At 39.8% G+C, this 16414-nt stretch overlaps 1 protein-coding gene across 4 annotated transcripts in view; it reads right to left on the bottom strand.

Moving 5' to 3' along the window:
- Positions 1 to 683: 683 nt before the first annotated feature.
- slc38a3b (solute carrier family 38 member 3b) overlaps positions 684 to 16414 on the bottom strand; it is a 42555-nt gene continuing 26824 nt past the window's right edge. For all 4 annotated transcript variants that reach the window (XM_033626022.2, XM_033626025.2, XM_033626024.2 and 1 more), the window contains 9 exons: positions 13383 to 13465; positions 10242 to 10300; positions 9761 to 9934; positions 9525 to 9604; positions 9336 to 9436; positions 7809 to 7933; positions 7567 to 7711; positions 5086 to 5189; positions 684 to 4994 (listed from right to left, as the gene is read on the bottom strand). In XM_033626022.2, the coding sequence (XP_033481913.1) occupies positions 4890 to 4994; positions 5086 to 5189; positions 7567 to 7711; positions 7809 to 7933; positions 9336 to 9436; positions 9525 to 9604; positions 9761 to 9934; positions 10242 to 10300; positions 13383 to 13465 (976 nt within the window). In that variant the 3' untranslated portion in view covers positions 684 to 4889. The remainder of the gene's footprint in view (positions 4995 to 5085; positions 5190 to 7566; positions 7712 to 7808; positions 7934 to 9335; positions 9437 to 9524; positions 9605 to 9760; positions 9935 to 10241; positions 10301 to 13382; positions 13466 to 16414) is intronic.

Here is a 16414-nt window from a genome sequence, read left to right as displayed (position 1 = left end):
TGCCAATAGATGCCCTTAAATCCTACACACTGGACCTTTAAAGTCAAGTCATATTCTGGACTTTTCCGTTTGTAAAAGACAATACTGATAAGATTTTAGATCCATCAGGCGAATGTGTTAAACTCAAACAATCATTTATTGCTTATTCACCTCGTCTGTGGTGTTAAAGTGTTGCTCACTCCCTGCTGCTGTGATATTCTTCCTCAGAGACATTACAGGTACATTCTGTTACATTTGTTTCTATACCAGTGCTTAAATGTGTCAGGAAATTTAGATCTTACTGCCTGAGGTGTCAGCATTACACAAGCCTATATGGCTTGTCTCCTATTTAGACTGTAAACAAATCTAAAGAAATCAGTGTTGATGTGTTACAGTAGAAACTTGCAGTATGTTGGCATAACAAGGTCAGCATGAGGGATCAAGGCGACCTCAAGTTCAGGCTTAGTGTTTTTTGTAAACACAGCTTAGCCTTGACAGACACGATAAGAACACTGACTACATGAACTCTTCTTTTAAACCTACATCCATCAAACATGTAAATGTGGTTTAAATTTATGCAGTCCTTTCAATGGAACACAAATCAGTAGCAGAACACAAAAACCCAAATCACTGATGTTCAGTTGATTTGTTCATTTTACAGAATAAGTTCAAGTTAAGTGAAAATGATGACAACAGAGACAATGTACAAACATCTACAATTATTTTATTGCCAAACTAAAAGTGTCCCTGCTATTTACACTTTACAAGCTACTGTAAATAAGCATCACAAATATAAAAGGTTTACATTTATATACATTATTTATATAAAGCCACGTCTTATTCATCAAAATCCATAATATTATTTTATAGTCGTGTCATTTCCATAGATCTATGTCCTGAAACAAAAATATCACTTTGATTTCTTTAGGTATATGAGAAATGCATATTTGATATACTGCATCTGGTATTAAAACTGTGGTACCTGTTTAAAAGTTAAAGGCATTTTAAAGCAGTAGGTAGTCAGTTGTTGATTTGGCATGATCCCTTAAAGTGAAGCAAAACTCGGTTCACCAAACATGACAAAACTAAACCTTCATTTAAAACAACCACTGCGAATACATGTGGGAAAGCAAGGGACGGAGGTTGATACGTGCATAAGTATTTCCTCGGCTGCTGTTCATAATTCATTTGTAAAAATCAAACCTGTTAAACAAGTAGTCATTAACAATATATAAATAAAAGGAGAGAAGTGCTGATTTATGCAGGGTTTTTCTGAAGCCTGAGAGTTGCAATAAAATATAAAACCATCTTTGGGTAAAGCATCAGATATCTGTTATAACATTTTCTCTTTTGTGCTGTTTTTAAACTTGTTAATTTCAGATTTCTATATAATGTAATCTGTAACTTTTAAGCAGGTTGTAGAGCTATTTTGAGGCACAAAATACACCTGAAGAACTACTGAAAGTGTCAATCCACAACCCTAAATTAAGCTCAAAATTAATGTGTCATTGCTCACAGAGAATCAGTAATGTCTAAAAACATTATTTCATGTAGCATCTTTCAAGAAGGGCTTCATAATACTAATATAACACTATAATACCTACAGCACAGAGTGGGACTTTAATACATTTCACTGTAAGATGCCAAATGCACAGGATTACAATAACATCTACATATGACAGTGTCAGAAGGAAAATCTCTGTGTTCACTACACCAACTACAGGACGGACTGGACACGACGACATGCAAAACATTAACCTCAAGTCTAAATAGTCAACGAGTGAAAGCAGATCAAAATACTACAAACCAGTGAGGCAAAGACGTTACAACAGAATCACAAAAGCATAATTAATAAAATTAAACTCTGCCAGACCCACCAGCGGGTTCATCATTACAAAGTCATGTTGCTGGCCAGGCATTGTTCAAACCAACAGAGCTCTAGTGAGCTCACCCAAATCATAAAAACTAATGAACCACGTTTTCTAAATTAACCTTAGCCAAGACATTTTTTTGTTTTATTTGCATAGGCTTTGATATATACTTGGGTGTCCTCAAACCTTTTTCCTTATAGTGTATCTTAAAACCTGGGCAAGTACAACCAAACCTATCTGCATAGCCGGTTACCATATTTCACTAGAGGTACGTGACTTCCTGATATTAAGTGTTAGCTTTAGAGGTGCTGTTAGGCTTGAGCCAGGCTAGCTGTTTCCCCCTGCTTCCAGTCTTTATGCTAAGCTAAGCTAACTGCATATTACACCTCACAAAAACTGAACTGAAGTGTTGCAACGTGCAGATTTAGAATATGTAATATTATCATTCAGTGTGGATAAAGTGATTTCTGAATTCATCTGACTTAATGAGAACGAGTTTAAGAAATGAATGAGCGAGACTTGAAGGAATACTTAACCCACAAAATGAGTATTTGTGTTTCAGCACATCACCCTGTGTTATTTTGAATTCTCGATTACAACTTGTTTTTCCTGTATGCCTCTGCGGGTGAGTGGAGAATCCAAAATAGTCAGACATGCCTCATGAATTAAAGTAAACAGTGACCATGTTTAACAACAACAAAGCTATATTAAAACATTTGTCTTGACACTGGGTGAGAGGTAGAGTAAGGCACACCCTGGACACATCGCTAGACTATCACAGGGCTAACACACAGAGACAGAGCTCATGCTAGCATTTACACCTACAGGCAAAACCCACCCTGCGTGTCTTTGGGCTGTGGGGGGAAGCTGGAGTACCCTGAGAAAACCCACACTGACATAGGGAGAACATGTACATTTCAGACCCAGGACGGTGGATTTGAACCACGTGGCTGAAAATTGAAGCGATCATGGAAGTCCCGAAAAAATGCAATTCTTTGAACAGCCACTTGAGGCTGGCTCCAGAAGCCAGTCAATCCCGTAGGCCCCCTATGTTAAAACGCCCAACTTTACAACAGAAATAAACATGTTTACAGCCTGGGACAAGAAACAGTGTGGGTTTCCAAAGCTAATTTCCTCCTTTGTGACAACTATACGGAGGCAAATTTTTATATAATTCACCTGTTTACATTTTATTAGATCTTAATGTTACACATAATTAAGGGAAGGCTGCTTTGAGTGACAGGCTGTCTGCTGATAGTGCCAATAGTGATGGTGCCAGCCTCTTGCCCAAATATGGTCACCTCTGGCTCCAAAAATAGATGGTGACGGCCGTAATGCCGAACTCAAGGCTCCAAAATGAGGGTTCACAAACCAATGGGTAATGTCACAATGGCTACATCCATTGTTTTTAAAGTCTATGACTCAAACCCAGAAACTTCTTGCTGTGAAGCAACAGTGCTAACCACTACATGCAACCAGCAACTACTGTCCAAGTCTCATTTATCCAGTCGTATGCTACGTACTTCCCAAGCACATGCATTTTCACTGAAACATTACTTTTTCAAAGATGTCAGAGCAAACAGTTTGACGCACAGCCAAGCATGCCTGGGCACGCACGTGCCTTTAAAGTCTGCTCAAGTGGGATTCATATGCACATGTGTGCTCCACAGGGCACTCTACTTGTATGTGGAAATGTTTTATATTTTAACGTTTGTAACAAAAATGTTTGGGAAGTATTGAGCAAACGACTAGATACATTAGACTTGGCTTATACTGCACGAGTTGTGTGAGAGTTTGTCAATTGATGTTTGTAGTTTTGCTGTTGTTAAACGTGCTCCCCATTTTCTTCAATGTATGAAAAATGTTTGCCTTTTTTGGATTCTTCGTTCACCATGGAGACATGCCAGAAATACTATGTTTTCTTCACAAATTCATAGTATCGCAGTCAGACATTGATATACAAATGGTCATTTTGCTGGTAGAGTATTCTTTAAGGGTGAACCGTGGGGGTAAAAGTTGTACTTCATTCATATGCAAGGTCACAATTTGGCATGTGTGTGCTAAAAGTTCTACAAAGATAAGATATGAAATCCTAATATCAAGCTCTTTGTATTTAATTAAACATTTAAAATATCTTCAGTCGTAACTCTTTCCATCATATATAAACTGTGAGCTAAAACAAAAACTGGTATCATACATGATATATTTGGATCATTGACTTCATCATATACAGTAGTTAAATATAGTCCATTTGAAATTAAAAACACAGATATAGTTTAGCTAAATAAATATACACTCTTGTTTTTGCTGTGTGTTTGCGTGCTGTTCCAAATGCTAAAAGGCACCGGGGTTTCTCAAGAGTTAGCTGATCTGGAACAAAAGCTTTGTGTGATACATAACAACTCGACAGATCATGAAATGTCACCTGCAGTCTAAGGCCTTAAAGCACTCTTTTTGTTTTTATACTACACCATAATGAACAGCTCAGAGTGCAGCTAGCTCAGGATGAGATCATCTGACAGTCATCTTTTGTGCGTCTCGTGGATAATAACTCATATTTGTGTAAAAATAATTATTTCTCACGTATATTTTGATGCCTTCAGCCTATCAGACAATCATGCCTTCATTTCTGTACAGTACCAGCTGCAGTTGTTTGTATGTAAATAAAGAGGAAGCAACAGGAAAGGACCATTTCACCATCATGGATGGACTTAGTCGCACGAACAGATGGTAATAAAAAAAGACCCTGTTTAGTCCTGATTATTCATAGAAATTGCATTACCATGTTAAATTGAATTATATAAGCACAGATTTTGTTCAGATATGAGTAAAGTTACAGTCAGAAGTTAATTTAACTCCATCTATACCAGTGTGATTCCAACCAACATGTATACTGTATATGTTATACTGTTAAAAACCCCAGGCTCTGTGCTGGGCAGCCCTGTAGTGTGTTCCCACTGAGGTGATAGTGCTCCCTTTACATTGACCAGTTCTCCCCCCCCCCCCCCTTTTCCTAGAGCTCACACACCGAAGCAGCATCTAGTGGCCTCCTGCAGCAAGGCCGCCCCCTGTTGACCAGTCGATGATGATGAAGCTCAGGCTCATTACCATGAAGGAGACACCCAAAGCAGCAAAACAGGCGGCCTAAGAACAAAAGGATATGTGCGTTTAGTATCACCAAAATCATAAAATTAGCGCAATAAAAGACTGAAAGGAGAAAGTTTGCAGGTCTCACCAATATCTTAGGGACAGAGGTCATGGGTTCGTCATCTTTGGGAACAATGCGGATGTAGAAGACGGCAGGGAAGATGAAAATGAGGCAGGGAGCCGACGTTGCGCCTGTGGAGAGAGAAGGTTGGTTAAAAAAAAAAACACTGCACAGAAAGATTTGTCTGAACACAAACGTAAAGATGAAACATATTGAAGTCCGATCATTTTCAGTTTGGATTGTTTTTCTATCTGACAAATACATTTTTAAAAGTGCAGATTCAGAACTCAAGGAGACTCTTGGATGAGTGGTTAACGTCTTCAAGAGACTAAAGCAAATTCAGTTGCCTATGATATAGCACTTAGGAAAGGTGCAGATGTGTTTTCAATATTAATTTGACCGTCCTCATGCATCATGGACAGTGGAGTATTATCAGACAATGGGCCCCTGGGCACAAATATGCAAAAGGCCCTCCCACTTCTCCAGGAGCGAGACACACACACACTTTGAAGTTGTTTAGCCTCTTGTCTCATTGTTTTGCAACTCTTTGTAGTTGTACCACATCTTTTTGTGGTTTTGTTCTCTTTGTAGTCATTTTGTGTCTCTTTGGGGTCATTCAGTGTCTCCTTTGGTAAATTTCTGTCTCTCTAATGTAATTCAATGTCTTCTTTGGTCATTTTCTGTCTCTCTAAAGTAATTTAATGTCTCCTTTGGTCATTTTGTGTCTCTTTGACATAATTTAATGTCTCCTTTGGTCATTTTCTGTCTCTTTGAGGTTATGTAGTGTCTCCTTTGGTCATTTTGTGTCTCTTTGAGGCCAGTTAGTGTTTCCTTTGATCATTTTTCTGTTTCTTTGAGGTTATGTAGTGTCTCCTTTGGTCATTTTGTGTCTCTTTGAGGTCATTTAATGTCTCCTTTGGTCATTTCCTGTCTCTTTGGGGTCATTTAATGTCTCCTTTGGTCATTTTCTGTCTCTTTGGGGTCATTTAATGTCTCCTTTGGTCATTTTCTGTCTCTTTGAGGTCATTTTCTGTCTCTTTGGGATCATTTAATATCTCCTTTGGTCATTTTCTGTCTCTTTCAGGTCATTTAATGTCTCCTTTGGTCATTTTCTGTCTCTTTGGGGTCATTTAATGTCTCCTTTGGTAATTTTCTGTCTCTCTAATGTAATTTCATGTCTCCTTTGGTCTTTTTGTGTCTCTTTAAGGGCAGTTAGTGTCTCCTTTGGTCATTTTCTGTTTTTTTTTACGTAATTTAATGTCTCCTTTGGACATTTTGTGTCTCTTTGACATAATTTAATGTCTTCTTTGATCATTTTGTGTATCTTTGAGGCCATTTAGTGTCTCCTTTTGTCATTTTATGTCTGTTTGAGATAGTTCAGTGTCTTCTTTGGTCATTTTCTGCCTCTTTCGTGTCTCCTTCGGACATGTTGTGTCTTTTTGAGGTTGTTTTGCCCTTTTTGTTAGTTATTTTGTGTATCTTTGCCATTCCTTTGCATCTCTTTGTGGTCATTTTGAATCTCTTCCTGGTCAGTATGTGTTACAGTAATTTGAGTGACACTGTGCAGTTACATTTTGGGCCCCGGGGCCTGTGCCCATTCCTTGATTATGGACTGTGTTTAACGCCACAGAAACTGGGTGACAATGGTAAATATCAGTCAAAATACATTTCTAAGGGTAAAACATTGTTGGCTTGATCGTGGAGATAACTTTACAGAATATATTAAAGTTCAGGTTGACCTCACACTCAGGGATACTGATCACTGGGATCGGAATGGTGAGGTCCAGGGAAATCCAATTTTCACCCGTTTTTCAACTCAAAAACAACACAGATAAATTCAGTAGTACGAGAGTACTACTAACAACATACGAGCCCTAACAACATACTAAGGTTGCTGCAAACAGCTCCATATATTGCACCAACCACACACGTGTTTGTCAAGGCAGGGCCTGTTGCTTTGAAGATGCCCTTGATGGTCATGTAACTTTTTAACTTTGACCTCTAACATGTGAAACATGAGGACACAGCATGACAATAATATTGACTCAGGATGTCAGTTTGTCCGTGAGCAAACAAGGTCACATTTTTTAGTTTTTCTTTCAATGTTTTCAGGAACTCCAAAGTTTGAAACATAACAAACACTAAAACAGGAGGTGACAGGAGGTCTGTAAACAGAGACAGAATAAGTAACCCATAATTACTAAATATATAGAATGTCACGTGGTCAAATAGAGGTGGATAAACAAGATCTGTTGGTCATTTTTTCTGATGTTATTTACAACTGTAGTTATGATATCATTTGCTACTTGTCCTTAACTTTTTAAGTGTGTCATGGTGATGATGTTTCTTGGACAGTCCTCCTTAAAAATGAAAGACTTCACATAAACAGGAGGAGTTAATGCCATAAACAGCCCGAGAAGTGCCTCTTTTGATTCACTGATAACAAACCAAAACCTCACTGTGATACTTTAGATACAGTTTCAGCTCCACGCCCAGCGCTGTACTAACCAATGATGCCGAAGATGCCCAAAATGTTGGGAGCAAAGATCACCAGCATGTTGATGAGTGTGAGCAGAAGGAGGGCAATGGCAATGTGACGCAACCAGTTGAAAGACTTGGTGGGGAACAACATGTGCTGGATGGCTCTACGTACCTGTGGAGAGACAACAGAGGGAGGTTTCAGTGAGTAAATAATACCAGAACACTCCATTCACTGAGCATCACAGGGAACAAATCAACATCAAACTTACAGGGAACAGCACAATAGGGACCGTCAGCGTCACTGCAGTGAGGACAGCCACTCGCACGCACAGGATCAGAGTGTCGTAGGGATCGATCCTGCTGTAAGTGTGCAGCAGCTCGGGCTCCACATTGTCTATGGAAATAATAGATAAATGTAAAAAAAAAACAACAACATATTAATAATAAATTTTTCACATGTGGAATCACTCAGTACTAACTTCCAACACTGGAGAGCACATTGTCACCACAAGAGGGAGCTTGAGCTCTATGTGTAGCAAGAGAAGCAACTACTGTGTCTGCATATTTCTTTAGCAGAAAATACTATCAATTATACATATTACTACATCACTAAACAATATGCAGTGAATTAAAACCATACATTAGAACATTTGTAGTATTTATAGTATTTCTATGTGTTTTAGTATTCAGTATAAAAAGATATACCCTCATCACAATGTCAGAGTCCAGTTGTTCAAATATTTAATCTGGATAATAATGGCATGGATTTGTAAATCTCATGTTTTGCTTTCCTGGTTCAGCAAACCTGTCTGATACAAACTCTTCAAGCTGACCAAATCTGGATACCCTGCGCTCTAAATGGGACTATGTATCACTACATTTAAACTATTTAAATGATTTATTGTATGTTGCTCCTGATGCCCATCCTGAAACAGGCCTTCTTCTGGGATCATGATAATCCTGAACTTCTGGATCAAAGGTATCCCAGTCCTCCTAAAAAGTTTTGAGCAACACATACTGAAGGTTTGATCTAGATCAGTGGTTTTCAAACTTTTTGTGCCTAAGGCACACCAAAGGACGAATATGTATTTATATCTGTGCATAATAGCTTCTATAACGTCACTCTCATTATGACATAAGACTATAATAAAAAGAAAAATAAGACAGGTAGCTTTCATGATACTGTCTGGTGACAGTTTTTTTTCCATACAGTAAAGCGATCCATTGTCCCCCTCATGGTTTTCTCCTTTTAAATGTTATCATCCCTCACACTGGCTGCCAATCAGGGCTTTTGATGTGTCACACACTTATAATTCCTATGCGAAAATGGCGACAAATAGGTTCCCAATGAAGTTTTTTTTAAATTTAATTCAGTCAAATGACATGACATACTGATACAGTCAATTAAAAATCCATTCATAACTTTTTGTACAGGTCCAATTGAATATTGTCATAATAATATGTGGTAGTCACAAAATCCCATGGCACACCTGGATTGGCATCACGGCACACCACTTGAGCACCACCCATCTAGATCAATACCAGAACTGGATTAGGTAATCTGATCCAGTTTCAAATCTTTTTTTTTCCTCTTTTGAACAACCCATTCTAAAGATTTGATCAAATCTGATTAGACTATGCTGAACAACTGGGCCTCGATTGAGACAAAATTTTGTGTATGTGTATCTTTGACAATAACAAATATCCCTTAATGCCTTGACTATCTATTTTTGCATAAACATTATTTTTCTCCACTGATACTGTAAACACAAAGTGCCAGGGCCAGCTGCACTCACCATAAAAGGTCAGATAGCCAAAGAGAGCTGCCAGAAAGTACATGCTGTACATGACAAAGATTGAGATATTGGACACCCTCTGCATCTTCTTCTTTGTTGGACTGAAATCAGAGAGTTGACAGTTATGTGCGTGCCACATTCTGCAAAGACGTGTTGCAAAATACTTGCAGGTTGCGAGGGGTGACTCACTTGCGGAGCTCGGTGTAGATGGGGAGGACCTCTGGGTGGCAAACAAAGGCAAATGCCAAGATGGGAATTGTGTATGCTGTCTGTGAAGAACACAAAAACGTGTGACTTTCTATGTTTAGCAGTGCGGCCGAGCCTCCCAGAACAAGTGTGGGAACTCTGAAGACTTCAGCACTTGTGGCCTTACTGTTAGAAAACAATCCAGATAAGCAGACTGTGTGTTAGCCTCGGCTGCCTACCTGCGAGTTGATGGTAAACATGCGCGGGGAGCAGTGGGAGTCGTCGTCCTCATGAACCAGACCGTTGTTGTACTCATGGCCGTGGCTTGAGACATTCAGGGGGTGATGGGCAGCAGTGCTGTTGACTGAGAACTCTTCAAACGGGCAGGGAATCTGAAACTTCTTATAGATAACCTGCAAAGAGATGCAAAAGAAGGGGGGGGGGGGGGGGGAGAACGGATGTAATCAAAGAAAAGACGTGAGCATGAAGGGATGCGTCAGAGTCAGTAAACAAGAGCTCCCTTTGATGTATGTTAAGCAGCTCTTATATTCGCCTTATCAAATGTAGCCACATGCCACTGAAAATAGAGACGAGGGTGGGAAAGAGACGGGGGTGGGAAAGTGAGCAACATGTGTGCCAAGATGGCGTGCCAGAACAAATGAGCCTCCGTGTGAAGAGCCACTGTGATGATGTGCCACTATGTGAGCCGGACCAACTTACCGCAGAGAGAAAAAACACCATACAGCTGAGAGAGAATCCGCTGGTATAGCCAAGGTAACCTATAAATAAAGAGGAAAAGGCAGTTATTGTTACAGTTCCTGATCCACTTGGCCTTCGCGTGTTGTTTGAGACTACTGTACGCTGTGTTAGTTACATAACAGCTCCGCTAAGCTTACAGTCAGAAGGTCTCCTACTGTTCTATAAATGAGGCTTAAATGGCAAAAATACCCTCAAAATGCCCCCATCAGAGCGACCCCCCAGTACTGTGAGACCAGAAGGAGCGAGTTTATTTCATGTATTAATGAAGAGCTCAGACTGGAATAAAGGGTGGGATCAACTCAAATTATGTCTAATTGGCCCCCTGCTGTCTCTGCTGCCAGTGGTGGGATAAAGACGAACACTAATTGCGTGACTTTAAGGTAACTACTCCATCAACATGTTATTATCTATGTTGGCTGTCAGTAGAAAACATAATCTTAATTAGCAAGTCCTAAAGATATAAAATGTTTCATAGAACATATAAAACATATTGGGGTCAAATGTAAAATGTAAAATGAAAAGCGCTTAATGTTCAAATTAAATAACCAAAGCTTAAAGATCTAAAGGGAGTAACAGGCAGCACAACAAGCTGGAGTGAATACAGAGAGGCAGAGACGTGCAAGGACACCATTGACAGTCTGTTAACATTAGGAGGCTGGAGCCACAGCTCAGGAACAAAAACTGGAAATTATGGAAGCCCATTTTGACCACAAAAAGAGAAATTAGAGAAAAAGTTTTGTGCAATAAGAATATAAAACACACTCGTGGTAAGTCTAAATTGTGAGCTTGGGAGTCTTTCTAATTCATAATTGACTTAAAGGAACAGTGTGCAGGATTTAGTGGCATCAAACAGTGAGGATTACAAATTACAACCCACTGACACTTTTCTAGTATGCCAGGCGTGATCTCCCAGTTAGGATTCTTTTAGTGTTCGTTGTTCAGGAGGTTATTAACAGGAGCAGAATCATCTGCAGAGGTCGCTTCCGCTCTAAAACAAACAACAGGTGATTTAAACCAATAAAAACACTGAATTAAGCAGTTTCACCTTAAAATCAGTGTTTTTCCATTGGTGTTCGGCTCCTCACAGAGGGACTGCTAACTATGATAACTGATGTGAAAAAGCAAAAACGTGAACGACTATGTGGAGCCAGTGTTTAGTTTGTCTCTTCTGGGCTACTGTACAAACATGACTGTGCAACACGGCAGACTCTGTGGATGAGGACCCACTCCCTATGTAGACATAAACAGCTCATTCTAAGGTAACAAATGCACGACAATTCTTATTTTCAGGTGATCATACACTAAAGAAAACATACTTACTATATTATCAGTAACTATAACAATGACTATAAATATACTGTTTTAGAATTATTCTAAGTGTAAGTGATCACTTGATCACTAAGTGATGGCAGAGTCCACACAACTATAATGTCAAGACCTGCCAATCATAATGTAGCATCGGGCCGGCTCAGACCAGGGTCCGACAACAACACAGCTGTGCTCCATTGACTCCACTGACAGTTGCTTCAGATTTCCTTCATTTTCAGGCTGGTTTTGTGGATTTGGAGCTAAATGTTGTGCCTGTGGCACGTCGTGTATTAATGATACTCGTTACCTGGAGAGGTTGGAAAAAGATATACGTTTCTTCCCTGTTCCAAAACCAAAATCAAACCCTGAAAAGTGTAGGGTTAGCTAGCTAGCTACTGAAGATATAGCCTGCTGAATGTATACACATGCTGCTTTTGCTTTTTAATGATTATAACAGTGAAACAAAGGCCGACCCTGCTGTACAGAAACCAGTGAAGGGAAGCAGGGAAACTTTGCTGATATTCAACCAGCTCTGTGTCATCACAGTGTGCGCAGATGAACGTTTGATGTTTGCCCATCCGGCGACAGAGGTCCAGGTGGCAGCGTCATGGGGGCGAAGCCAAACACCTGCACACACTGTGATGCCACACAGCTGGTTCAATATCAGTGAAGTCTCCCTTTATATTCATTGTCTTCTGTGGCGATCAGCAGTGATGTGGTGGTTCACTTTCACACTGTGATCTGTAGCCTATAGTTCGGCTTTAGCTTCTAACTATCTTTGTCTTTTTAACCTGTTGTTGCTGCTGAGTCAGTCTGACATCCTGAATATATCCTTCAAACACAGACTGTAGACCCCTCTGTCTGCTTCTCTCTGGAATCACTCTTTCATTTTTCAAAAGATATGCTAATATTTCTTCAGGGAGTGCAGTTAGTTACAGTGTGGGCTCCATGCTTACTGCGACAGCTTGTTGGACCATCACAAAGAGGCGGGGCTTAGCGAAAGGTCATTCAAATCACTGTCAGAGCGATTTGATGAACAACAGAAACACTGGCAGCCAATCAAAATTTATCCGAATTCACAGGTTGTCACTTTCAAAATAGCAGATGGCATTGCAGAGAGCCTCATCAAGGCTTAAAATAACTGCACTCATGTTTGATACAACAAACTGTCTTTGTAAACAAACTATCAAGAAGAAGGACACCTAGGGTGCGATCGGACTCACCCTTGGAATCAGTTAGAGGGGTTTTGTTTTTATTATTAACAGAGATGAGGTAACGATTATTTTCTCCTGGTTTTATGTGAGTTTATTTATTGTAACATGCAGCAATAACAGGGTGTCAATATTTATTTTCCAAAGCACTGGCACAGCTTGAGCGTGCAGAACGTACTTACTTGGCACCACTGTTTACACAATGTTGTTCTTCATCCCAGCGGATGCTCATAACGTGTTATAGATATTGTTATAGCTATCGTTGGTGTGGATGGCCCTTTACTGTCATGCCTAACGATTCAAGTTGACGTGTTTTGTTTTTTTCTCTTGGCAGAACTCAGCTTCCATATAAAAATAGGCCACAGTGGTTGAAATGCAGGCGAGTTCAAGGAAAAGGTTTTGTGGTGATAGAACTATAAATGTTTCCCCTGCATGCATAATGAACACATGACACAGATATGTGACACGCCTTATTCATATTAAAAATTGCAACAGACTAATACAGTCCTTTGTGGAAGATAAAAATGTCTCAATTAATTTGAGAAGATGAAACAGACCAGGTCCAACTGTACAAACTACTCACCGAGCTGTTTCATTAAAGCCAAGGGCAGGATGATACTGGCAGACACCATGATGACCAGGTAGTTTCCATTCATGTACCACAGACTGTTTGGAGAAAAAATATTGTTTACTTTGGTGAGCTCCATATTTCAAACACTGGCACTGAGACACAGCACACACAGAGACGGAGACAAAAATAGAGTGGATAAAGTGTTAGATGGTAAGAAATTGTTTGACACGTTCAGTGGAACTGGTGGTGCTACATTCTCTGAATCACATCGTCTGAGAGCACTTGTTTGAGTGGCATGAGGTTGTTGAAAATCTAAAAGGTCCAAATGGTTCATGTGCTGCATTTCACCAGACCAACAGCGACTTGCTGGGAACATCGCTGGCCTCCAGAATGTGGAAAAAGCGTGTCTGCTTATGTTTCTCTCGACAGAAGTACTGCAATAGCCTGTTACGTAACACTGATGATTTATGCCACCGCTCACAGTTGCAGAGAGGGAAGAAAAAGTGGAGCCTAAACAATACAGCACTGAAGACGTCAGTAAATATTATCCATGTCAGCTTGTTCCATAACATCATCGCCATCTCTGTTCCTGTATTTTTCTTGTTCCTTTGTGTCTTTCCCCACTCATCCCACACCACCCAAAATTAGTTTCCACCTTCAAGGCATTACTCAATCACTTTTGAATTAAGTCTAAAAAATGTGTGGGGATTGAATGACATATCCAATCTTAGCTCTGCTTATCCTGCACTCTGTTGCATCATCATCTGCTATATGTGGGCACCACGCACCCATTAAACAAACCTCCCGTGAATGCCAGTCATACAAATGCCAATCATACATGTTCTTAAAACATGTGGACATGTCGGTGCTGGGACGCAGTCAGGGTGTCTGACTGGCCTCACGTCATGGTGTCCTGTGTCTGTCTGTCTCGGTGTCCTGGGGCCTCATTACAGAACAAATATCCTAGCTGCTTGTTCTATCCTGTTTGGAAGAAAGGAAAAATCCTATCTTCATATTACATAAGCAATTCCTGAACTGGTGGCCGTGTCGTATCCTATCTCAGACTTCCTTTTTTATCTTTAGAAATCCTACAAATGTGAATTTGGTTCATCAATCAGCTCTCGTCCTGTCACGCCTGTCTCTATGTTTAGGATGAAGACCATCCAGATGGACAAGCCATAGTATCAGTGAATCTCACTTGTCCCTTACAGCTAGCTGGCTAACATGCACAAAAAAGATGGGTGCTCAATTTTAGCTACGTGGAGTCGGAGGCATTATTCATGTCAATGGAGGAAAGAAAACTTTTAATGACTTTATTTCAGTATTCATGTTGTTTCCCTTCTTCACTGTCATTGCCATGCAGACCTAACGACAGCGTGTCGCAATTTTTGACAGTTAATTTGACTTTAGGACGGGGTGGTTCTGTAATAGTAAAAAACAAATAAGTCCACACACCAAGTAGCTCCCGTTCAGAAGGATTTTAATGCAGAGTGACATTTCGAGCCACAGAGCTCTTCCTCAGACTTCTGATACATGAGAGAAAGTCGCCATTTTTATTGTACCTTTATTTCTGTGTGGCCTGACTGTTTGTATATATGCTCACACAGTAATGAATTCTGCTGGGCTACAGGTGTGGCATGTCACATGACTGGCTCGGGCAGCACTATGGGTAATCAAGCTGGCGACTTGCGGTCATGTATCAGAAGTCTGAGGAAATCACGCGTGTGTGTGGACTTATTTGTTTTCTACTTTGCCACACGTTTCTTTAGTCCAACACCCACTCCATTGGACGTTGGGATGTGCTTGTCTTTCGTACTATTTTCGATTGCTGTGTAATAGCTTAATTCATATCCTGAATCCCCAGTTAGGAAACATGTTTCTAAATCCTAAATGTCACCCTAAACTGAGATACGATAGGATTTCAGACTTAGAAAGTTTCTGCAATAACTGTTTTGCTGCAATCCAGCCAAAAACGTGAGATATTTCACTGGCTTTTAATTAGTCTGAAGTTAACTGTTGATGTCTTATAGTTTTGAGAATAGCGTTGTTTCAGTTCTTGAGGTGGGAAATCAGCAGTTTACTGAATATAAGAGACAAATTCTCCTTTCCAATAAATGTAATAGGTGGCAATGATTGTAAATCTCACATCAGTAGCAGTGGACCTGAGATGAGCACCAGCAGCAGGAAGCAAATAAAGAAATAAGAAATAATTGTCAAACCATTAAAGTCCACTGTCTCCTAAATCCTGTGATTAGAACAGTGTGTGTCCTGCAGCCCCTTTTTAAGCTGCTAAGCCTGTTATTCTTAACCTTCTTAACGAGACAACCAGTCAGATCAGCTGTCTGCCATGGTGACCCCCTGCTTACAGTGATCTATGAGACTATCCCTCTCTCTCTCTCTCTATGTAAGTGTGTGTGTGTGTTTGTGTGAGCGTGTGTGTGTGTGTGTGTGTGTGTGTGTGGAGGAGTCCCTTAAATGCAGGGGAAGCCACATGAATCACAGGTCATGTCCTCTTTGGACATTTGTCCAGTAGGTCATTTTAGACGATCAGCTTTCACACATGAAATTAAATGACGCTGCTGCAAATCTACTGCTGCGAGTATTTGCAGAGCATGGAGCCTAATAAACAAATATATGAGCTGCATGGTTAAGAAAGGCCTGACTATATGCGTTAATTATCTTTTTAATTGTTCAGGATTTTACAGCGTTAATGTTATTAGACTGTGATATTACGATATTAAAAAAACTAGCAGTGTTGTATGCGTTGGCTGATAAATTGCACTAGCAATGACAAGTTTCTTGTTATACTAATGTATTTTACTTTTATTCTTTAACTGTAAAATGCCCCGATCAGTGCATATTTTGGTCACAATTCTTAAATAACAAAATTAAGGGGATCCTATTTTGTTACGTGTTTATGTTGAAAAATAAGTATTAGCCAAAACATCATTCCATTCTTTTTAAAATCCCAAATATATATGTTGGTATTTAACTGGCATTAAACATTTAGTTGGGCCCAAGTCTTCATGGAGTCAAGTCTCACA

Source organism: Epinephelus lanceolatus, chromosome 1 (assembly GCF_041903045.1).
Source record: "Epinephelus lanceolatus isolate andai-2023 chromosome 1, ASM4190304v1, whole genome shotgun sequence".
Lineage (NCBI taxonomy): Eukaryota > Metazoa > Chordata > Actinopteri > Perciformes > Serranidae > Epinephelus > Epinephelus lanceolatus.
Note: the sequence above shows the minus strand (reverse complement) of the source record. Positions and strands in the feature narration are given on the sequence as shown.